The 24207-nt window shown below is 43.6% G+C and overlaps 1 protein-coding gene across 1 annotated transcript in view; it reads left to right on the top strand.

The window, feature by feature from the left end:
• The window catches only part of SND1 (staphylococcal nuclease and tudor domain containing 1), a 496139-nt gene that overhangs the window by 323032 nt on the left and 148900 nt on the right, over positions 1-24207 (top strand). The window contains exon 15 of the mRNA XM_049894741.1: positions 10514-10655. Within this exon, the coding sequence (XP_049750698.1) occupies positions 10514-10655 (142 nt within the window). The remainder of the gene's footprint in view (positions 1-10513; positions 10656-24207) is intronic.

The raw sequence follows: 24207 nt of genomic DNA, 5'->3' as shown, positions 1-24207 counted from the left end.
CCATTGTCTCCCCCCGGGGTCCCATTTATTTCAAGAGATTATCTTGCTGTGTGGCTGGCTCCTCACAGAGAATCATAACCTATTCTGTGAATTAAAATGCCACTTGGGGCGTAGAGCCCAGGAAATGGAAAGGAGGAAGAACGTGGCATGATGAATGACTTTTTGCTTTTTCTGGTAGGGGACATAGTTATGCTGTCCTCCACACAGCTGCAAAAGTAATTCTCCTGATCTGCACAGCCCAGGAGAGATAGATAACTGTGGCGATGGGTTATGACAAAGCACCCTGAAATGAGAGCACGTTTGCTTCAGTATCCTTAGCAGTTAGTTCTGATCTCCAGGCTCTGGGATCTGTATCTGCCTTCTTGTTCACAAGATTTTGCCACTTCCGTATTAAGATTGATTGGACCCAAACAGCATTGTCTGGAGTCCTTCATCCTGGGTCGAACCCACAGGACGTGGCGCTACATTCAGCCCTTATAGGGAAGAAGCATGCTGAGTTGGGCTGCACAGTACCCAGCTGTACCTCCAGGAAGGCTTGTCAGGTTGGAAGGACGTCTTCTGAGTTCAGTTTCTCAAGTGCTGGTGTGGTACCCCGATGGTACCATACTAAGTGCTGCGTATATAGTAATGTAGCACATAACATCCATTCAGGCAACATCCAACTGCATAGACATTCATGGTCCCTTAAGGTTATATGTAATAGAATTTATGGGGGCAGTTTGTAACTACAGGTTGTATGTAAAGTCAGATATTCGTAACCCAGGGACTGTCTGCATGTAATATAGTGTTCACGCAACGTCCAAATCACATAATGTCCTATTTCATAGAACTGTATCGTGGATGTTAAGGGAGGCATGACTGTTTGTTTCTAGTTCTTTTCCCTATGATGTTAATCAAAGAGTGATTGTGGTGATGGGAACTAATTAGTGAGCTTCAGTATTAACAGTTCCCATCTGAGACTTGCTTGCACATGATAATCCTGAGTCGTTAATTGTCAACTACTGGATTTACTCTGAGTTCCCTTTCCCTGTGCTATTCTGTGTTTTAGGATGTTTGCCTCTCACCAGCTCTATTTTAATGCCTGCTCCATGCGAATTTTCAGTGGAAAAATCATAGAATTCATTTTACTACTATCTAGTGCAAGCTGGCAGCTTTTCCAGGGTTTTGCAGAATTCACAGACCCTTGAATTATGTAAGTCCTGCTCTTCTAGGATGCCTGGGTGTCTGAGTGGTGTTCTCTCGACCACAGCTGTCTTGTGCCTGCCATGTTGGGTTTCACCTTCACCTGCTGCCCCCTACCCCCAGCATCCCCACTCCCCTAAACCTGGTGGTGCACTGTACAAAATTATTTCAGACATTATTTGTATACACAGCGAGGTTCTTTGTGGGGAGAAGTTGCAGTCTGCTGGCTGAAGGGGATTTCTTACAGGCAGGGACAGATGATCCACATTCGGAAGGGGTTTGGCCTGACAAGCCAGAAGTGGGGGCCGAGTGGGGGTGTATCATTAAGGTGTCTTTAAAATCCTTCCCTTTCTCTAAGGATCACCCTGCTTTTCTTCACAGTCATTCATAACCCTGCTCCTATAAGGTCGTGGTATAGATATTAACATTCTTTGAAATGAAGTCACCCCAGGCACATTTGTTGCATCATTACTTTCTCAATTTCAAGGTACATCGAGGAGGCAGAAACATTTCTTAAAGAGATGCCATCCACAATAGCAGGTTAAATGTAGCTAATGCAACCTTAAATTAGCTTTCCTAAGAGTACAGAAAAATGCTTCGGTATGGTTTGTTTTGGAGCAGAGGTAATGTGAAAACTACCAGTGTAACAAAAAAGACTTCTCCGTTCAAAATTCAGTAGCTTCTTGATTATTTACACCAATGGAGAAGAATATTGATACAGATGACAGAAAACCATAGCTAATTTATCTACTCAGATGCTCAAACCCTAACACCTGTGTAGCACCAGAAAACTGTGGCAAATAGATTCTGAGGCCTCATGTAAATAAGCCACAACATAGACAAACTGAGGCTGAGAGTGTCTACATATAGACTGCTAAGCAGAAATGTCTGATTACTTAGTAGTCTTACATTTAAACGAACTTTTGTGTCACAAGTCCTAGTGTTATCTCTAAATCTGAGGCCTATAATCTTTATTTTCAAAAATATATTTGGTAGTTAAGTTCTAAAGAAACTTTAATTTCACTAAATCTCAGTGGGCCCTGCTTCAGGATTATCGAAGGAGAATTTAAAATGTCATGTTAATGATACCCTTAAGGAGCCCTGGTGACAAAAATGGTTAAGGGCTCAGCCACTAACCGAAAGATTGGTGGTTTGAACCCACCCGGAGGCCCCATGGGAGAAAGGTCTGGGTCTCTGCTTCTGTAAAGATTGTTGCTGTTGTTGTTAGGTGCCGTCGAGTCGGTTCCGACTCATAGCGACCCTGTGCACAACAGAACTAAACACTGGCCCGTCCTGAGCCATCCTTAAAATCAGTGTTATGCTCGAGCTCATTGTTGCAGCCACTGTGTCAATCCGCCTCTTTGAGGGTCTTCTTCTTTTCCACTGACCCTGTACTCTCCCAAGCGTGATATCCTTCTCCAGGGACTGTTCCCTCTTGACAACATGTCCAAAGTATGTAAGACGCAGTCTTGCCATCCATGCTTCTAAGGGGCATTCTGGTTGTATCTCTTCTAAGACATATTTGTTTGTTCTTTTGGCAGTCCATGGTATATTCAATATTCTTCGCCAACACTGCAATTCAGAGGCATCAGTTCTTCGGTCTTCCTTACTCATTGTCCAGCTTTCACATGCATTTGATGAGATTGAAAATACCATGGCTTGGATCAGGTGCACCTTAGTCTTCAAGGTGACATCTTTGCTCTTCAACACTTTGAAGAGGTCCTTTGCAGCAGATTTGCCCAATGCAATGTGTCTTTTGATTTCTTGACTGCAGCTTCCATGGCTGTTGATTGTGGATCCAAGTAAAATGAAATCCTTGACAACTTCAGTCGTTTCTCTGGTTATCGTGATGGTGCTCATTGGCCCAGTTGTGAGGATTTTTGTTTTCTTTATGTTGAGGTGTAATCCATACTGAAAGCGGTGGTCGTTGAACATTAGTAAGTCCTTCAAGTCCTCTTCACTTTCAGCAAGCAGGGTTATGTCATCTGCATAACACAGGTTGTTAATGAGTCTTCCTTCAATCCTGATGCCCCATTATTCTTCATATAGTCCATCTTCTCGTATTATTTGCTCAGCATACAGATTGAATAGGTATGGTGAAAAATACAACTCTGACGCACACCTTTCCTGTCGTTAAACCAATCAGTATCCCCTTGTTCTGTCTGAACAACTGCCCCTTGATCTATGTAAAGGTTCCTCATGAGCACAATGAAGTGTTCTGGAATTCCCATTCTTTGCAGTGTTATCCATAGTTTGTTATGATCCACACAGTTGAATGCCTTTGCATAGTCAATAAAACACAGGTAAACATCCTTCTGGTATTCTCTGCTTTCAGCCAGGATCCATCTGACATCAGCAATGATATTCCTGGTTCCACGTCCTCTTCTGAAACCAGCCTGAATTTCTGGCAGTTCCCTGTCGACATACCGCTACAGCCGTTTTTGAATGATCTTCGGCACAATTTTGCTTGTGTGTGATATTAACGATATTGTTCTATAATTTCCACATTCGGTTGGATCATCTTTCTTGGGAATAGGCATAAATATGGATTTCTTCCAGTCAGTTGGCTGGGAAGCTGTCTTCCATATTTCTTGGCATAGACGAGTGAGCACCTCCAGCTCTGCATCTGTTTGTTGAAACATCTCAATTGATATTCCATCAATTCCTGGAGCCTTGTTTTTTGCCAATGCCTTCAGAGCAGCTTGGACTTCTTCCTTCAGTACCATTGGTTCCTGATCATATGCCACCTCTTGAAATGGTTGAACATTGACTAATTGTCTTTGGTATAATGACTCTGTGTATTCCTTCCATTTTCTTTTGATGCTTCCTGCATCGTTTAATATTTTCCCTGTGGAATCCTTCACTATTGCAACTCGAGGCTTGAATTTTTTCTTTAGTTCTTTCAGCTTGAGAAACGCCGAGCATGTTCTTCCCTTTTGGTTTTCCATCTCCAGCTCTTTGCACATGTCATTATAATACTTTACTTTGTCTTCTCGAGCCACCCTTTGAAATCTTCTGTTCACTTCTTTTGCTTCATTAATTCTACCTTTTGCTTTAGCTGCTCGACATTTGAGAGCAAGTTTCAGAGTCTCCTCTGACATCCATCTTATTCTTTTCTTTCTTTCCTGTCTTTTCAGTGACCTCTTTCTTCATGTATGATGTCCTTGATGTCATTCCACAACTCATCTGGTCTTTGGTCAGTAGTGTTCAATGCGTCAAATCTATTCTTCAGATGGTCTCTAGATTCAGGTGGGATATACTCAAGGTTATATTTTGGCTCTCGTGAACAATGCTCCCCCCACGTATCTGTCAGTTTGTCAAACTGTAGAGTCTTCCATGTTGCTGTGATGCTGCAAGCTGTGTCACCGGTGTTCAGATACCAGCAGGGCAACCCATGGAGGACAGGTTTCAGCTGAGCTTCTGGACTAAGACTAGGAAGAAGGACCTGGCAGTCTACTTCTGAAAAGCATTAGCCAGTGAAAACCTTATGAATAGCAGCAGAACACTGTCTGTAAAGATTACAGCCAGGAACGCCCCACAGTGCAGTTCTACTCTGTCACATGGGGTCAAAATCAAGTTGATGGCAACCAACAACAATAGCAACAAGATCCACATGGCATCTTCAAACCCTTGTTGTCGATAGATGCTTTTGAGTCAGCTCTGACTCATAGCGACCCTATATACAACAGAAAGAAGCGCAGCCTGGTCCTGTTCCATCCTCACAATCTTTGTTATGCTTGAGCAGCGCCCTGTTGCAGCTATTTTGTCACTCCATCTCGTTGAGGGTCTTCCTCTTTTTCACTAACCATCTGCTTTACCAAGCATGATTTCCTTCTCCAGGGACTGGTCGCTCCTGATAACATGTCCAAAGTATGTGAGATGAAGTCTCACCATCTTTGCTTCTAAGACAGATTTGTTCCTTCTTCTGGCAGTCCATGGAATAGTCAGTATTCTTCACCAACACCATAATTCGAAGGTATCAGTTCTTTGGTGTTCCTTATTCATTGTCCAACTTTCACATGCATGTAAGGCAATTGAAAACACCATGGCTTGAGTCAGGTGCCCCTTAGTCCTTAAAGTGACATCTTTACTTTTTAATGTTTTGAAGAGGTCTTTTGCAGCAGATTTGCCTGATGCAATACTGGTCATTTAATTTCTTGACTTCTGCCTCCATGGGCATTGATTGTGGATCCAGGTAAAATGAAATCCTTGACAACTTCAGTGATTTCTCCATTTATCATGATGTTACTTATTGGTCCAGTTGTGAGGATTTTTTTCTTCTTTTGTTGAGGTGTAATCCATACTGAAGGCTATAGTCTTTTGATCTTTGTCAGCAAGTGTGTCACATCCTCTTCACTTTCAGCAAGCAAGGTTATGTCATCTGCATAATGCAGGTTGTTAATGACTCTTCCTCCAGTCCTGATGCTACATCCTTCTTCATGTAGCCCACCTTCTCAGATGATTTGCTCAGCATACAGATGGAATAAGTACGGTGAAAGGATGCAACCTTGACACACACCTCTCCTGATTTTAAAACACACAGTGTACCCTTGCTTTGTTCAAACAACTGCCTCTTGGTCTATGTACAGGTTCCTTCTGAGCACAATTAAGTGTCATGGAATTCCCATTCTTCTCAATGTTAGCCATAACTTGTTATGATCCACAGAGTCAAGTAGCTTTGGATAGTCAATAAAACACAGGTGAACATCTTTCTGGTATTCTCTGGTTTCAGCCAAGATCCATCTGACATCAGCAATGATATCCCTCATTCCCTGTCCTCTTCAGAATCCAGCTTGAATTTCTGGTAGTTCCCTGTTGAGGTACTGCTGCAACCACTTTTGAATAATCTTCAGCAAAGTTTTACTTGTATGTGATATTAGTGATATTTTTTGATAATTTCTGCATTCTGTTGGATCACCTTTCTTTGGAATGGGCAGAAGTATGGATCTCTTCCAGTTGGTTGGCCGTGTAGCTCTCTTCCAAATTTCTTGGCAGAAAGGAGTGAGCACTTCCAGCACTGCTTCTGTTTGTTAAAACATCTCAGTTAGTATTGCGTCAGTTCCTGGAGCATGTTTTTCACCAATGCCTTCAGGGAAGCTTGGACTTCTTGTAGGACTATTGGTTCTCGATTATATGCTACCTCCAGAAATGGTTGAATGTCAACCAATTCTTTCTGGTACAGTGAATCTCTGTATTTCTTCCGTCTTCTTTTCATGCTTCCTGGATCGTTTAATATTTTCCCCCATAGAATCCTTCAGTATTAAAACTAGAGGCTTGAATTTTTTCTCCAGCTTTTTCAGTTTGAGAAATGCTGAATGTATTCTTCCCTTTTCATTTTCCATCTCCGGGTCTTTGCACATTTCATTATAATACTTTGTCTTCTTAGCCGCCCTTTGAAATCTTCTGTTCGTCTCTTTTACTTCATCATTTCTTCCTTTCGCCTTAGCTATTCTGCATTCAAGAGCAAGTTTCAGAGTCTCTTCTGACATCTATTTTGGTCTTTTCTTTCCTGTCTTTTTAATGACCTCTTGCTTTCTTCATTTATGATGTCCCTGATATCATTCCACAGCTCGTCTGGTCTTTGGTCATTAGTATTCAGTGCGTCAAACCTATTCTTGAAAAAAAAAATTTTTTTTTTTGAGGCAGCCTCTAAATTCAGTTGGGATATACTCAAGGTTGTACTTTGGCCCTTGTGGACTTGTTCTAATTTTCTTCAGCTTCAACGGAAACTTGAATATAAGCAATTGATGGTCTGCAGTCAGCTCCTAGTCTTGTTCTGACTGTTCATATTGAGCTTTTCCATTGTCTCTTTCCACAGATGTAGTCAGTTTGATTCCTGTGTAGTCCATCCGGTGAGGTAAAAAAAAAAAACATGTATAGCCTCTGTTTATGTTGTTGAAAAAAGGTATTTCCAATGAAGAAGTCGTTGGTCTTGCAAAATTCTATCATGCGATCTCTGGCATCGTTTCTTTCATCAAGGCTGTATTTTCCAACTACTGATCCTTCTTTGTTTCCAACTTTTTGCATTCTAACCATCAGTAATTATCAGTGCATCTTGATTGCATTTTTGATTAATATCAGACTGCAGAAAGTTAGTAAAAATCTTCAGTTTCTTCATCTTTGGCCTTAGTAGTTGGTTTGTAAATTTGAATAGTCATATTAACTGATCATCCTTGCAGCCATATTGATATTTTCCTGTTACTGACAGCATCGCACTTCAGGGTAGATCTTGAAATGTTCTTTTTGACAATGAACACCACGCGATTCCTCTTCAATTTGTCATTCCCAACATAGTAAGACCATATGATTGTCCAATTCAGAATGGCCAATACCAGTCCATTTCAGCTCACTAATGCCTAGGATATCCAGGTTTGTGTGTGTTCCCCTCAGGAGAGCCTAACCTGGTCTCCAGTATACTGTTTCTCATGGTCAAGTTTTCTCTTATTTACCTTTTGCTGGAACCTTGGAAATAAGTGTAAGAGACTGAAGCTCATTGGTGTACTTGAACAGGCTCTTTGGAAGGCAGATTGTTGAACCACATTTAGTCCATTTGATGCTAATATAATCAGAATTCCTAAAGTAAATAATTTCCATAACTAAATTAGCAAAGAATGATTTATGGCTACATCTGTCACTTCAGGAACTTGTCAGTTTGCCTTACCCATCTTTTCATTTGAGCCACTGAAACAAATGTTAAAGGCTTTGAGAATTTTTGTATTGAAAAGGAGCACACCAAGCAATAGAAGCACTAGAAAGACAGATACCATTGTGAAGGTGTGACTGAGTTTTGAAAGAGCTGATTCAGTATAATTCACTTTATAAGAATTTTCCATTCCTAAAGCCTATCAGCATGGACCCCATTGCCATAGTTTCCCTTAGTGGGTGGTCCATAGGCATATCCTCTCATCCCAGCCTTTGAAACACTTGGCTCAAGAGAAGATGGGAGCTCCCTGTCGTGTCTTGTAATTTTATCTCTGGAAATAAACATGGCTTTTAATATGTGCTTTCATGCCTTCACTTGTCATAGTTGGCTTTTATTGTCATCTTTGCCATAGTACATGGCATGTCGCATTCTCTCTGCTACCTTCCATATGTCTTTTCTGGAATAGGGCTGTTGAGTTGTGGGTTGAGGCTTAGGAAGAGTCAGGAACACCTATTGATTTTATTACATGGGTAATGGTAAGATCCCTTTGCTTATCCTTGATTCTCAGTCTGAGTAGGTATCTCTCTCGATAAAGCATTTAAGTAGCAAAAAGGAACCAAGAGTCTGCTGCAGGAAGTTGATCCATTCTTTATAGTGTGTATTTCTGCCGGAGTAAAGACTTCCTTGTTGCTGTTCACATTAAAGCATACCTTGGTGTGGGTGTGCATGTAGTTGTTTTTCCTATAAACTTTTTTTTTTTCAGATAAATACATCCAACAAGACAATGACGAGCAAAAGTTTATTACTGAAAAATATGAATTACTTTAGTCTTGAGGGGAAAAGGCCTTCTCTTCAGAGACATTAAGTTGCCTCATGATTCGCAATAATCAATTTGATAATTGTTGTTGACTTACTGGCTCAGTTCGTGAATAATGTCCCAGATTTAGACTAGTATGGCAAAACGATTTTAATCAGGTAGTGCTTTCTTTCCCATGGAGCATTTGTCTTGCTTGACTGTTCTGGACTTCAGCCAACTGCCAGAGAGGCATTTTCCTACTGTATATGCATATAGTAGAGTATGTGTTGCTTAAGTATGCATTAGGGGAGTTTCTGGCCCACTAATTTTTTTTTTTTTTTTTTTAAAGCTCATTGTTACCTTACCTGTTACCAGTGGGCCATTAGAGGCACCCAGAATGGATGACTGTCTCTCCTTTTCTCTGAGAAGCTGTTTGAAGGGAACGATGAATCTCCTTACTATAAATACTGTTTTCATCGCAGCCTACCTCACTGCTTCTGAATGAGAGGAGCCCCTTTGGCTCCCATGGAAACTCTCAAGTACTTGATGACTTGTTAAATTTTCGTTATCTAATGTGCATTAATTTAGACACAATAGCCTGGTTGTTAGGAGTAGAATTAGAGAGGAAGAGCTAGGCGGACTCCTGTGTTACAGGAGTCAGGAAAGGGCACAGAACTTGCCATCCTCAGGAGTTTACAGTTCTCCTGGCTGGACCGAAAACCTTGGAAATTCCGACAGCCAGTAACTATCCCCCCAGCACCTGTGATGTGATATTTTGATGCTTGCTTACTCTATCATCTGTTTAATCAGCGTGAGGGGCTGAAAGGATGAGAAGGCTCTGTGGTGGTGAGCTCTCAGGTTGGAAACGTCCTCTCTATGGTGCTCTTGAGGGGAGAACGCATGGGCTTTGTGCTGATGGACGAGAAAAGTTTTAAAAGTGCTCTGCCCTTTTATGTATTTTTATGGCTTCTATAATTATTCGAGGAGCCCTGGTAGCGCAGTAGTTAAGCACTCAGCTGCTAAGTGAAAGATCCACATTTTAAACCCACCAGCCACTCCAAAAAGAGTGGCAGCCTGCCTCCATAAATATTACAGCGTTGAAACCCTGTGGGGGCATTTCTACTCTGTCCTGTGGGGCCATTGTTAGTTGAAATCTAATCGATGGCAGTGGGTTCTTTTTGTTTTTTTTTTTGTTTGTTTGTTTGTTTTCTAATAATTCTTCATGCTGCCATGATGTGGTGTTTGTCTCCGGGAGCACGTCCTGCTGCTCCACGTTGCCCCGTGGAAACTGGAACAGTATGTATGCCTGAAGTACTGCCCCATCCCAGGAAGGCACGTAGAGCAGGAGTTGCTGTATCTGTGCCTTAGGAAAGCTGCACTGATTGCTGGGTTCAGAAACAGTGAGCTCTGACCATATACAACTTGCTCAAGATTTAAAGTGAGCTACCTTTGATTTCGTGGGAAAGAGTTTTGAAAGCTGTATGACACAGCTTGGGAGCCACTTTTTGAATTAACCTCCATAGAAGGTTAATATTGGTCTTCTGACCTCAGTTTTACATTGAGGGAAAATGAGCTTCCCTCTTCCTGTCCTAGAGAAGGAGGGAAATTCTCATTTTTAAAGCACCTTCCTAACTCGTACGTTCAGTGGGTGCAGAGGGGAGCAGAAAGTCAGTGAGAATGTTCTGGAAACTGTTGACTAGAACTGTATTTCTCCTAACAAAGTCAGGTGGGCATCATGTCTATGTGATGGTTTCAGAACTGTTTGCTTTTATGGGGTTATCTGCTTAGCTTCCGGTGTTCTGCTAGACTTTATGTGATAGGCCAAAGCGAAAGAAACGTCTACCTGGGTTCCATTACTTTTCTAATCATTCTTTTCTTCTTTTCCCCAACAGGATACCCAAAAAGCAAAGCAGTTCCTGCCCTTTCTTCAGCGAGCAGGTCGTTCTGAAGCTGTGGTGGAATATGTCTTCAGTGGTTCTCGTCTCAAACTCTATTTGCCAAAGGAAACTTGCCTTATCACCTTCTTGCTTGCAGGTAAATCTTATGTGTTGTATGTGTTACTCTGAAAATTCTTCCTGCTGGTCACATGCCCTCCTTTCCCGTGTGTTTTGGGTAGGACCTGGAACCCGTTTAGTATCTTTCATCTCTAGTTGGGGTATGAACTCAGAATTTCTCAATTTGATCCCCTTGTTACTGCTGACCCAACCATGAACCCTCTTCCTGCTCTTCAGTCCCAACAGCCACAGGATGTAGGAGGAAAGTAGCTTTAAGGACAAGCCCCAGACAGCTTGAACGAAGGGAGTTCCAGACATAGAAGAATGTTAACGGTGAAATTCTCATAGTTGGCATTACGCACTAAAGATAGATGCCCCTGCCATCTTAGTCATGGGCAGGCCTCAAGGAAGCAAAGACACCCCACCCTTGTAGCTCCTCAGGCAGTGCCGTTTGTCTCTTTTATTTGTATCCAGTGTCATTAGGATCCAAATCCTTTATGAAACCCCAGCCATGATGATACATTCACAGGCTCCTGCCTCTACAGTATTTCTCTGTGGCACTAAGGTTGGCATCCTAGGGCCAGCCTTCCTTCTCTCTTTGCCCACTGAATATACAACTACAAAGCTGAAAATGAGTGTTAAGTACAGACACGATGGCTTTGACTAATGACTTTGATTTGCACTATGAGGGCTGGTGGTTTGAGAATAGTGACGGCAAGGGTTGGAAAAGCTGCCAGGGGGCATGAGTGTAGGAACCGGGCTGGGGCCAGTAGAGGTACTGACTGGTTGAAGAGCCTCCTGAGATTAGGAATCTTGAATCTTGCAGCATAAATTATCAACAGTGTGTGTCTTCTCAGTGCTCTGCTGATCATGTGTGGGAGTCAGGAAGATGGATCCAGGCTGAGAGGTTTGAAGAAGGCTAACAGGTCACAGGTATTGAGGGGGCTGCTGAGTCATCGGCTGTGGGCTCCACCCAGGCTAGGGAATAAAGTGAGGCCCGAGAAGGTCTAGATAAACAAGGATGAAATAGGGGAGCCAGAGGCGCATTTCTGATAGGAGTGTGGGCAGCAGGGAACTGGCAGGATAGAAGCTTTAGTTAGAGCTTAATATTTCATCTGGAAGAGTTCCCATGAATCTCAATTCTCTCATCTGTGAATTGGGCATAATGACACATATCTTGCCAAAGATACTGAGATTAAAGATAATGCATGTGTAATGCTTACCACAGTGCCTGATATACTGTAGATGCTCAATAAATGATAGCTGTTACTCTACTGTTATAAATTTGGATGAATTTTCCACATGGATCTTGAAATAATCCAGTTTGGATGGAAGGTGAGGAAGAAGTCTATGCCAAGTATAAAGGAGTGACCTGTTGTTGTGTGCCATCGAGTTGATTCACGGTGACTCCAATAGGACAGAGTAGAACTGTCCCATAGGGTTTCCTAGGCTGTAATCTTTACAGGAGCAGATCTCCAAGTCTTTTCTCCCGTGGAACCGCTAGTGGGTTCGAACTGCCGACCTTTTATTAACAGCCAAGCGCTTAACCATTGTGCCACCAGGGCTCCTTAAAGGAGTGACCTAGGAGACCACGAAAAAACAGAGACAAGGAGAAGTAGAAGATAATAAAACCAGGTGACAGGATTTGTGAGAGGTTGGGTTTTTACACACACATAGAGGGTCGATATTTGTAACGAGCCAGGAGATAATGACACCCACCCCTACAGTCTTTGTAGTTTAGGGTGTCCGTTAAGATAGTTACGGGGAGGAAGTGTTCTGTGGAAAGGTTAAGATTTACAGGAAGTTTGTTTCTGTGTGTTTATGTCCCACTTGCCCAGGACAAGAAGTCGAAAAAGAGGAACATATTAAGCATTTGCTCTTGGGTAGTGGTGGGCCTGGAAGTGGCTTCTGTCATTTTTTCACTGTTGGGGTGATGGCTAGTCTGAGGATCTTTTTAAGGTTTTGTTCTTAAGTTTTAACTTAACTACTAAGCTAATTCTTGCTTTTCTTTCCTAATGCTATAGATGGAGTTTTCATCCAAACAGGATAGACTTGAAGGGCAGTGGGATTCTATGGACACTCATGTCTGTGTAGGACCATGGGTCTCCATTCTTTATCAGGCCTTTGGGCATAGCTGGTAGAGAGCCCATGAGTAGCTGGGCAGAATTTGTTCCTGCTGTACTACGGGTGTTAACCAAAAGGTCAGCAGCTGGAATCCACCAGGCGCTCCTCTAAACTCTTTGGGGCAATTCTACTCTGTCCTTTTAGAGCCGCTATGAGTCGGAATCGACTTGACGGCAACAGGTTTGGGTTTTTTTTGCGGGGGGAGGTGGGATGGGGGGATGGCCTCTGCTACAAAGCTGTGGATTTGTTTGAGCAGAGCCTTCCTTCCCAGTAATGACTCAGCTCCACTGGGCCAAGAGAAGAAAGTAGTTCTGAAAATGACCACAGGTATCTGGGTTTCCTTTATTCAGTTTTCCTTCCGCAGTCCCTGTCAGGGAGAGCATCCTAAACTCACAGGGCTGCTACTTGGCTATTAGTTTTAGCTCTTGACCATTTTGTGTTTGAAATGTCCAAAGAAGATTTTCAGAAACTCCTAATTCCCGTGTAAAAAAGCTGGGTGGCTGGCCAGTGTAGATGTTTTTCTGTGAGTACCTAGCAAAACCCGGATATTCCTATTGTGGGTTTGTTCGCCAGGACAATGACCCTCTTGGTACAGCTTTGCAAATATCTGAAGAATGCTGTTCACACCATGGAAAACTGGCATTCTACCAGAAGTGCTACTTCTTTGCAGGAAGGAGGGAGTGGGGCTGTGATCCTTGAGGGGAAAGTCAGAATAATTGTGGCGAGCTGCCCCTTATGTGCTGCTCTCATTAATCCCAGCCTTCGGAGAGCCCTCTGGACTTCAAGATGGGGTGGACACTTTCCATTTTTATGTGGCCTTTTTTGGGCAGACGGCCCCACAGCTTGATAGGGAGTGGCATTTGGCCCGAGCCAGCTGGCCTCTTTGTCATGGTTCCTGCACCCCTGTATGTGGAATGATTGCTCGGTCAGATGGGATAGCAGGTGGGGCTGGGAAAAGTCAGCTGTAGCTAACAGGTCAGTGCCTCCTGAAAGCACTTGCCATTTAGTACTTTGAGCACCTGGCTCAGGTTTGGTTGGTGAACAGGTGACCTTATGCCGTCAGAACGGAGACTGTTCAAGGTCTCGCCTGCTGCTGTGGCCGCCTCCTGTGCATACTTATTTCAGTCTTGGAGGCAATCACAGTCACTTCTTGTCCTGAGTGAGCAGGGAAGCCAAGATCCCCAGGCAGCCTGCTTTGTTTAAAAGCTTCTTTTTTCCTCATCTAGCCTTCAGTGAGCCCCATACATTTCCTTCCATCAGAACAAAAGCAGTTTGCCCGCAGTCTTTATTTCAGTTTATTTTCACTTGTCATGTGTGTCACATTTTACTTTAGTATCTTGTCTTAAGGAAGACTGAGGCACATATTTGCAAATCACTTAGCCCACAATCCACATTTTCATTTAATGGCACCAATGGGCATGGAGTATGTGCTCTCCTATTGCTATGAGCTTTATATTGTTGTTGTTGTTGTTTTTAGGTGCCGTTGAGTCTTTTTCGACTCCTAGCGACCCCATGTGACAGAGTAGAACTGCCCCATAAGGTTTCCTAGGCTATAATTTTTCTGGGACCAGATCACCAGGTCTTTTTCCCATGGAGCTGCTGGGTGGTTAGCAGCCAAGCACTTAACCCTTTTGCCAGCAGGGCTCGTTACGTTTATATTATGTTTACATAATTTGAATTGCTTTCTTAGCTTTTGGCGATAAGGGTCATGCTGAGGGCACAGTTCAGGAAGTTGTCCTGCTGGCCAAGCGTAGCAGATATCAAGTCAGGCCTGCAAACCAAATGCTTCCCCCTGAATCGGAAGAGAATAATCATTTGAAGTTTAATGGAAAGTAATCTAAAGAGTCTTATGTCAGATATGTGGGGTCTTCTACCACCTCGTGAGTAGTCCACCCCTCTTTGTAGTTCCATGTTCTGCAAGGTACATGGCAGTATGTCTGAGAACTACAGGCTGGAGAAGCAGTGGATGTCATTCACCTTGGATGGAACTCAGAGTACAAACTCCATAAAGGGAGCAGCCAGCTGGCAGGGGGTTCCCATGTGGATCACAGCAGGTGACCTATAATCAACCAGTTACCTAGTCATATGAAACAAGTCTAGAAAATGAGGCTTCCTTTGCCTGCCCTTTGGCATTTTTCTTTTTTTCTCTCTCTCTCCCTGATTACAACTCCCCTCCCTTGCATTATGGCAAGGGAGGCATTGAGAAAAGTCCTAGGTGTCTGGGATTTGATCAGTGTTGGTGAGTGTGCATGGTGAGCTAAATAAAGGTTTGGCTGTGCATCCTTCCATCCTGAATGCCTTTGAATAAAGGGCCTCCTTTCCTTGTTTCTCTTTAACATCTCTTCTCCAGCCAATCGCAATAGGAATACCAACTGCCTATTTCAGTAGACCAAAAACTCGTAATAAGAGGATAGGAGCGGAGGGAAGGTGAGCAGGAATAGCCTCCTCATCTCCTGGCCCCAGGATTGGTGGGTTCCCATTGATTACCAGTGCCTTACCAAATTACACAATTAAAGCCAATGCATGTTTAAGTGAGAAATCCCATACTGCAATAACAGAGGTGCTAATGAATTAGGCTGTTGTTGTGGTTGTGTTTGCTGGGCTTCTATCCTTAATTAAGCAATTACAGGGTCTACTGATACTTATGAATTCCTTTCAAATGCTTTAATTGAATTGCAACTTAATGGATATTTGTCAAGTGGGGGGTATCCTTTCTCTTGGGACTTCCCAGTTTGATTCTGTCTCCACTGCAGACTTGCTTTCAGTTGGGCCCCATTACTGGAAATGAGCAGCTTGACTTGAGACTTTTTGGGGCTGCCCTCACTCTTCACCTTTAAAGATAGGTGCCATTATATGAATTACATGACTGGTAAGAATTATATTTATTTCAGGAGGTCTGGAGGATCACCTGTAGAAAAGCATTAGCCCGATAAACAGTTTTGGAGAACATTTTTTTAGTGTGGCCAGGATTTTTGCAAGCCCACTCTATGAAAGGCAATTCTTGATAGAAAGCTTGCGGATGGTACATAAATTAATACGATGCTGCTGCTCTTGAGTAGCTTTTAGTCAAGTAGAGATAGCCACATGAAAAACTGAAACAAGGAGTAGCAAAATAAGAATTATCCAACATATAGGCAACACAACATGACAATGCAGAGGAAAGAACAGTTAATTGGGGAATGGAAAAGACTTCCTAGGGGAGGTGGCATTTGAGCCTCTAAGAAGATTGGGAACATTTTCTTTTGGCCGGTTGGATGCGATTCACCTTGACCAAACAACTTTGCCTGTATCATTAGTTCGCAGGAAGAGTTGCCTAAAAGAAATGGATGTACTCATCAATCACTTTCCTCTCTGCTTTCGTATTGGCATATCTGTCTCCTTAGCTCCCCTGCCACTGAGCACTCAGTGCTCTGCCCTCAGCTCCCAGGCTCTGCAGGCATACCGTCACCCCTGGTCACGTGGATGGAAGCATAAGGCTTCGATTATAGCCTGATTATCTCCCATCTTTGGATCATGAATCATCCCCGGAGTGAGCCTCATCATACTTGTGGGTCATTCAATTGCATGGTTATTTAACATGTTTTTTATATCTGCAGGCACTATGCTAGGAGTGTAGAAAAGCCTAAGATACAGTTCCTGCCTTCAAGAAAGTAGTTAACGTCTACTGAAGTGAAGAATGTATAGACATGAAAAAAATATTTTTAAAAAGAATAAGCATAAGGAAAACATGCCTTAAACACCATACAAATGAAAACAACTTAGACATTTTATAAAACAGTAAGAGTAAATGTGAGACTGTCAAAAAGGCCAAGGCAGTCCTGGTCACTAACCAAGAAGTATAGGACCCAGAATGGTGGCACAGAGCGACCAGCTCAGCCCAGGGCAGTGCAGGCTAGAGGAGGATATTCCATCTGGGGACACTTCTTTTAGCAAGGACATCAGCAAACTGCAGGAGGATCAGAGGAGAGTGACCAGGGTGAAGGGAGACCTAAAACTGCCAGGACCTGAGAACTGCTATTGTTGTTGTTGTTAGGTACTGTCCAGTTGGTCTCTACTCATGGCGACCATATGTATAACAGAATGGAACACTACCCAGCCCTGTGCCATCTTCCCGATCAGTGGTATGCTTCAGTCCATTGTTGCAGCGTTGTGTTAATCCACCTCATTTAAGGTTTTCCTCACCTTTGCTGGCCCTCTACTAGTAGTAGGAAACAAAGGCGTGACTTCCAGGACATGGTGGCATGTATCGGGATAAAAGAGGAAGGGATCTGATTTGTTCAGTAGCCATTTCAAATATTTTTTTTTTGGTTGAGAGACAGAGTAATAAATAAAGTCATCAATAAAAATAAGATTTGTTCAGCATGGTTTAATGGCAGTCACAGACCTTGAAGCTAAAACACTTGAAGACAAATCCGTGCTCTCCTGCTTCCTGGTTAATTATTTCCATCAGATGGGCTTGCTTATCTTGGTGTGGTGCTGGCAACTGGAGATGATGAAGACAGCAAGGCCAGATGGCGGTTCTGTGCCAGGCTCCTATGGCTGAGGGAAAGGTAGACCTAATGGTAGTACCATCTTCTATGGAGTCAGTCACCCTCCCCATCTCAGTTGGGTTTTGTGTGCCAAATAAAGAAAGATGTTGGTTTATCCTATTGGGAACAGGCCCATTGACTGCCTCCGGACCAGTCAAAGATGAGTGAAAAGAAGCCATTCCTCCAAAATTCTCTGCCTTCTGCCTTCACTCACATTGCTTTTGAGTTTTAATATAGATGAGATAAGGACAGAGTTTTTCTTCGCTTATGCCTTTTGGGCAAGGAAAAGAATATCCCAGACAGAATAAGATATCGCTCCTAAGACCTGTCCTCTGCAGAGCTAATGAGAGTCAGTCCAGTGGGTACAGAATGGTAAGATTGTGTGAGTCTGTTAGGGCCTTCGAGGCAGCCTTCCACCTAGTATGCATGGGGGAAGGAATGGGAAGCTGACGAAAATCTGATGCCTTTTCTCCATTGGAGCATCTCCAACACCAACACCTGTCTCTTTGGTTGTGGCCAGATGCCTCCATTCTAGTCCCATTCTTGTGGCTTTCCCAGATGAATGGATTTTTCAACTCCATCTTGTCAACCTTTTGGCATTCCCCACCAGCTACTTAGTTGTCATGGTGGCAGGCAGCGGCGGCAGGATCTGGGCTGCCTCCCACCTGCCCTGCCCTGTATGGAGGTATAATTTGCCCAGTCTAATAGTAGAAAATGGCAGGATATAGATGCAGGAGAGGGTGTAAATGGCTTAGTAATTTGAAATTAAAGGGAAGTGCTTTGAAATCTGGTAATGGGCAGCCCCAGGGTGAGCAGTGCACACTGCCTGTAAGACTTAATCCTGGTTGCCATGGGAGCCACCTCTCACAGCCCCCCTTCAAACAAAGGTTTGACTTGGTTTTAAAAAAAGAAATACAAAATAGTTCTTATCATTAAAAAACTGTGCCCCCTTCCCCAGACCCCCCAGTTAGTGCTTACCTTGGATTCCTTCTAGAAAGTTTTCATCAGTCCTCCCCCAAACCAATAAGCAGGATTGCCTGAGTTTGTACCTGGCCCTTTGTATAAAATGCGAATGAATGGCACTAACAACTAAGGTGTCCAGAGGAGTCCCTGGGTGGTACAAACATTTACCGTGCATGGCCGCTAACCGAAAGGTTGGAAGTTCAAATCCACTTTAGAGTCACCTCAGAAGGACAGGCTGGCAAGCTACTTCTTAAAAAAGCAGCCATTGAAACCCCTGTAGAGCACAGTTCTACTCTGACACACATGGGGTCATCCCGAGTTAGAGTTAACTCAATGGCATCTGGTTTATTTGTTGGTTTAACGTGCCCAGTGTGGGCAGCCAGCCTAATTATACTCTCCTGTTGACCTTGAGAGGGGACTATAGATTTTTATTCAAGGAACTGGATACGACCACTGACCACACAACGCTCTTCCTCACACTCCGCGCTTGGTGGGTCGGGGGGGCGCTCTGAGGAAGCCCCAGAAGCTTCTCGTGCCTCTCTGCCTTGGGGTTGCTCCCAGATTCTGATGCAGGCTTGCCAAGCATGGGACCTTGTAGGAGCAAAAACAATCCACAGAAGTTCTTTTCATATTTGGAAGGCATCTGAGACACAACCCCATTCTCTCTGTTGTAGTTTTTCATCACCAGAGCGTTTTTCCCCATTTATTAAATTACTGGCTTAATCCACATCTCCTCAGTTTTGACTGGTTGGTTGGTTGGTTTTTTATCCAAAGCTTTATCACCCTTTGCCCATGTTAAGGTAAATGAGATCTGCATCTCTCTTCATTGGCCTATGGCTTCCTGCAAGTTTGGCTGATAGGCTTCTAAGTGGGCTTCAGAGAAAACTTTCTGTTCAAGCTTTCTGGGTTTCTTTTAGTCTTCCCTTGTCGTACTCTTGCTTTGTAATCACATTCCTGAAGACACCCTAGTAACTTCCACACTTGACCTTTACTGTACGTAGGCAGGTACTTAAATCGACTAGCCAGTCTGCAACAGTGGAGAAGTTCCCATTTCCCTGCCCTTGTGTGCCTCCTTTTCCTGAGCATGTACATCTGCTAGTGATTTTTCTAGGGTTAATTTGGGTGTTTTTATTTTTAAATTGGAACATGGTGTCTGTCTCTTCTCTGTGTGTGTTTTGGATGCAGCCCCTGTGCTAGGCATGCAGTTATTAACTCCACTGATATACCAGTGTGCTCATTAGCATTTGCATTTTAAATTACAAGCTGTAGCAGACGACATTAATGCTATATTTGTACCATTGCCTTCTTCATGAATGATGTTGTATGTGCAGGGAATGCAGAAATAACTCCTCAAGGCCTTGATGTGTTTTAGTCTCTTTTCCAGCAAACTGCTGTTTCTTTTTTACTCTTGATTCTCATTGTTTGATAGGAATTTTTTTTTTAATTCTTTTCCAAGTTTAGACCTGTTTGTGAGTACTGCTGATTGGGAAGTGCTAACGGCAGACCAACCCTTCGTATCAAAATAGGCATATTGCGTAGTGTGGCCATCTTTCCCTTCTCACATGGTGCTCCCTGTCAGCAGCCTGCTTGGTTAGGGAGGAGGGAGTTTGCTCCTGCACAGTCTGCAGGGTGGGAAGACATGAGAACAGCTACTGGTTCTTGCTTGTACTCCCTCTTTTTTAGAGCTGATTAGTCAGTGGTTATTTGTTAACACCTGTTACTGCTTGGCACTGTGAGGAGGAGAAAAAGAACTAGTGGTTTGCCTTCGAGGAGCTTGTTTTTGACAAGACACATACAGATTGCTCTACATTACAGCATAGAAATATTAGATTGTAAAATACCAGGTTAGAGGTGAGCTTCTTAAGTGAGAGTTGCCAGTAGTTAAGTCCTCTTGGGAGAGCTGTTGCTCCTGGATCACAAGAACCCCATCAGAAATGCTCAGTCATGGGTCAGGTACCTGGGAACGGAGCCTTCCTAATCTTGTCCAGCTCTGCTGGCCCAGGTCCTTGGCTTGTTTGTGAAAGTAGATTGGGGCAAAAAACAGCTCTGGTAGATTAGTCTACTTTCATGTCATTGTGCTGCTTTTGTGTGATCTCTAACTTTGGTTTGCCGAGTTCTCTCTTAGGGACACTTCCTCTTGGTGAAGTCTAGCATGTAAAACATACGAAAAATCCAGGGACTTTACACTGGAAATAGTAGATGTACGTTCTAGGTAGGAAAGCAAAAACTCTGCAATCGATAGAAACCATTTTTGTTTCCCTACCTCCTCACTATATGTGGTCCTCCGTGTCATCTCATGCTGCTGAGTAGCTTCTGGAGGAACCAAGGAGTGAAGAGTTCCCTTTGAGGCAGATGATTAGTTAGTTCAAGGCCAGATCCCTTTAAGATGTCTCCTTGCTCCCAGGCCACAAACAGTTAACGTGCTCTGCTGCTAACTAAGAAGTTGGAGGCTCAGTCCACTCAGAAACACCTCAGAAGAAAAATCAGCCACAGAAAAACCTATGGAGCACAGTTTTACTATGTTACAGACAGGGTCACCATTATTGGAGTTGACTGGCCACAACTAGTATTGCCATCAGGGCATTTCATACAAAATAAACAAAATTACGTGGTACGAAAAATAGCATTCTGAGCCTACTCTCATGCTTGTTTCATGCAAGGCTGACCTCACAGTAAAACTTCCAAATTCCACTCACTCCTCACTCCCTTAGAGTACAGTTCTTACTCATTGGAATGAGTGCTGGGGAATATGTAACTCTTGTTCCTTCAACACTGCAGCAATGAGCAGTTCCAAATTCAACTTCACATTTGGTACAGCTCTGTATATTTCCTTTGATTTTATTAATTATTCTTGTATTCATTTCTTATCCGGAATCTCTGCTGATTCTGAGTTCTCTCAGAAACCCAACACAAAGTCATGCAAGTGGCCTTCTACTCTACTTAAATGTCTAAGAATTCAGGGCTACTTCCTATCTTACGTCCACACATTGGTTCATTTTCCATAAACCAAAACACTCATGAAGTTCTTTTGTAAAGTTGCTGGGAAAGACAGAATTGATAAGGAATTGTTACCTACCTCTGTATTTCTTCTTTTCCATGGAGATGGTCTCGAGTTTTGGTGTACTTGGTGCAGGTTTGTGTCTTCCGTGAGCTCCAGGCTCCAAACACAGGCCTTGAGCCTCAGCCTTTCCCTCTAGTCTTTTGTTTCTTTTGGTCTCTGCCTGTTACCTGGCAAAATTGTTCTCCAGAAACTAAGCTGTGCTTAACAAGGCAAGCCTGGTGATTGCAGAGGAGATGAGGGGTCCATGATGATGTTGGAGTGGGAAGGCCGAGCAGGAGGTGCAGTGAGCTGCCTCGCTGTGCTGTTAGATGAAGGTTCATCTGGGTTGTGTGGTGGTGGGCATCTCGATGGCACTCCGAGTGTTCATTCAGTAACATTTATAAATGCTACTTAACAGTGTTGATGAAAGCAGCTGAGACATACAGCTCACTAAAGAGCTGAGGAAACCCACAGACTGTATTTCATGTTTTCATCATGTTTGTTATCCAGGTGAAGCGCTGATTGCAGCCAGCCACTCCCTGCCCCACTAGGCTGGCGCTCCAGAGGAAGGGGCTTGGCTTCCCTGCCTTCCCCCAGCTGCCAGGCCCGCCAGCCCTCTCTCGGCTCTCTGCATCTACCTCCACTATGTCGTTGGCTTCTGACAGAAACCTTGAATTAAGTGGGTTAGGAATAAACTGCTTGAATGCTTGTGCAGATAGCTTCTCTCACCAGCTATCTGAAGTGCTTTTTGGAATACACGTGAGCCCTTTGTAAGCTGCATTATAGGCTGTGAGCCCATTGTACTGCTCTCTGCAGCCAGCGTGTCTCTAACCTAAGTGATGTCTTCTTGGCTCCGGGCCAGCAGTTGGTATTGGAAACTCGCGTAAGCAGCAAAGCCGCCCACCAGAGTCACTAGCAGCTGTTGCAGGTTGGAGGATTTGCAGAAATTGAGATTGCTGTTCCCAGATATTGGCACTTGCCTGGTGATGAATGACTGAGTCTGTGCGAGGGGCCTCTTCGGCTTTCCTTTGGCCTTCTCTTCTCAGCCCTCTATTGTGGCTCCTACTCAATGGCCCTGTTGTAGAGGAGGGCGGCTGAATGGAGGAGTGAGTGGCCTGCCTCTACCACTAGTCCCTCCCTCAGTTGGCCTAAACGGAGACGTGAATAATAGCTCTTTGATCCCCTGAGCTGGCCTTTGGGCCAGGAATTTGGTGGTGCTTCGCACAGATGCCAACGGCCAAGAATCTACCTCGAGAGGGTAGAGACGTGAACTTCACCCTGGTTTGCATACCCTGGTGCCTTTCTGCCTTAATCCACCCATGTGGACTAGAAAGGCTAGGGAAGTAAGACCAAAGACCAGGAATGGTTGATTCTGATAAAGTCATTAATGGTTAGTGTGTTTATTTCTGATATGGTTGCCCAAGAGTAAAATGTTTAGAGGGTGATACCACTTTGTATAATTTCTTCTTATCACATATACCATACATATTCATATATGCATATGCCGAAACCAGTGTCACAGTGCCATCTTTCTAGAGATTAAGCTGAAAAGAAACGGGAATGAATGACCTCTATTAAAAGGCTTCCTCTACCCTCCCAACTGCAACCCTGCCATCACTCTCCTTTTGTTTTCTTTATAACACCTCCACTGTCTGAAATTATCTGTTTTATTTACTTATTTATTGGCTTCTTTATTGACTCTATTGCCAGAATGCAAGATGCTTGAGGGCAGGGACCTTGTGTGTCTTGTCACCATGGAACCCACTGTGACAGTGCCTAGAGTGCCCTAGAGCCAATCAGTAAGTCATTCCTGAATGAATGAATCAGCACTGATGTTTCTGGGCCAACACTTGGATTATTTTAAAATTCAGAAAGCAAAATAACTTCACTGTTCTCATAAAGAATGAACTCTGGAGCCACAGCAGCCCTGAAGTTGCCAACGGAGCCCCAAACTGGGGTCTGTTAGGGGACCTGAATTAAGGCTCGGATCTGCCCCAAAAGCCATGGAGCCTTAAACAAGTTACATCATTTCTCTGGGCCTCAGTGTTCTTTATGCATTGAGGAGGCTAGATTAAGTTTCTCTGGGTTAATTCCACATCTGAGTTTTAAATAATAGCTTTTCCTTAGTAAGTATTTATTCTAATGAATTCCTGGGTGGTGCAAACAGTTAATGCTCTTGGCTGCTAACCGAAAGGTTGAAGATTTGATCCCACTCAGAGGTACCTTCAAAGAAAGGCCTGGTGATTTGCTGAAAAATCAGCCGTTGAAAACCCTATGGAGCACAGTTCTACTCTGACACGTGTGGTTGCCATGCATCAGAAATTCTGAAATATTGTCCCCAAGGTCTTACCTCAAACATTTCTCTAGATAACAGAGGAGCTTTCCGGTGTTCCCTCAGTTCACTGCATGTACCTATGCTGTGTCCCTGGCTAGGAATAAACCTGGCACTGCCTTTCTCTTGGGATGACCAAAGCAAAGCTTAAGAAGCAGCAGCGGCCCTCTGGAGGAAATGTGGTTTCGATGGTGGGGTGAGTTTTTAGTTGTTGCATTTGGGTTTGGGCCCCAGAGATGACGCCCATAGGAACATGTCGAAGCTGAGAGCGTGGCTAGGACGTATGATTGTGGAGGAGAGCTCAGGTCAGACCTGTGGGACACGTTTACAAGCTGGGGCATTTATGGACAAATTGAACTTTAGTCCTGAGTAAGCAAAGTCCTAAGCCAATTATTATTGCCTTGGCACTTCTAATGGGCCCTATGCAGCCCTTATAAATTATTCAGCTGCTTTACTAATAAAAGGCCAAACAACTTGCCTAGTCCTGGTGATACTTAGGTATATAGCTCAGGGAGAACAGGTTAGAGGGACAGACTATTTGCTTGAACACCAAGGAACCTCCCTTCTAATTTGGGGTGAGGGGGTTCAACTGGTGAGCTTGAGT

Source organism: Elephas maximus, chromosome 8 (genome assembly GCF_024166365.1).
Source record: "Elephas maximus indicus isolate mEleMax1 chromosome 8, mEleMax1 primary haplotype, whole genome shotgun sequence".
Classification (NCBI taxonomy): domain Eukaryota; kingdom Metazoa; phylum Chordata; class Mammalia; order Proboscidea; family Elephantidae; genus Elephas; species Elephas maximus.
This window is presented reverse-complemented; position numbering and strand designations above follow the sequence as displayed.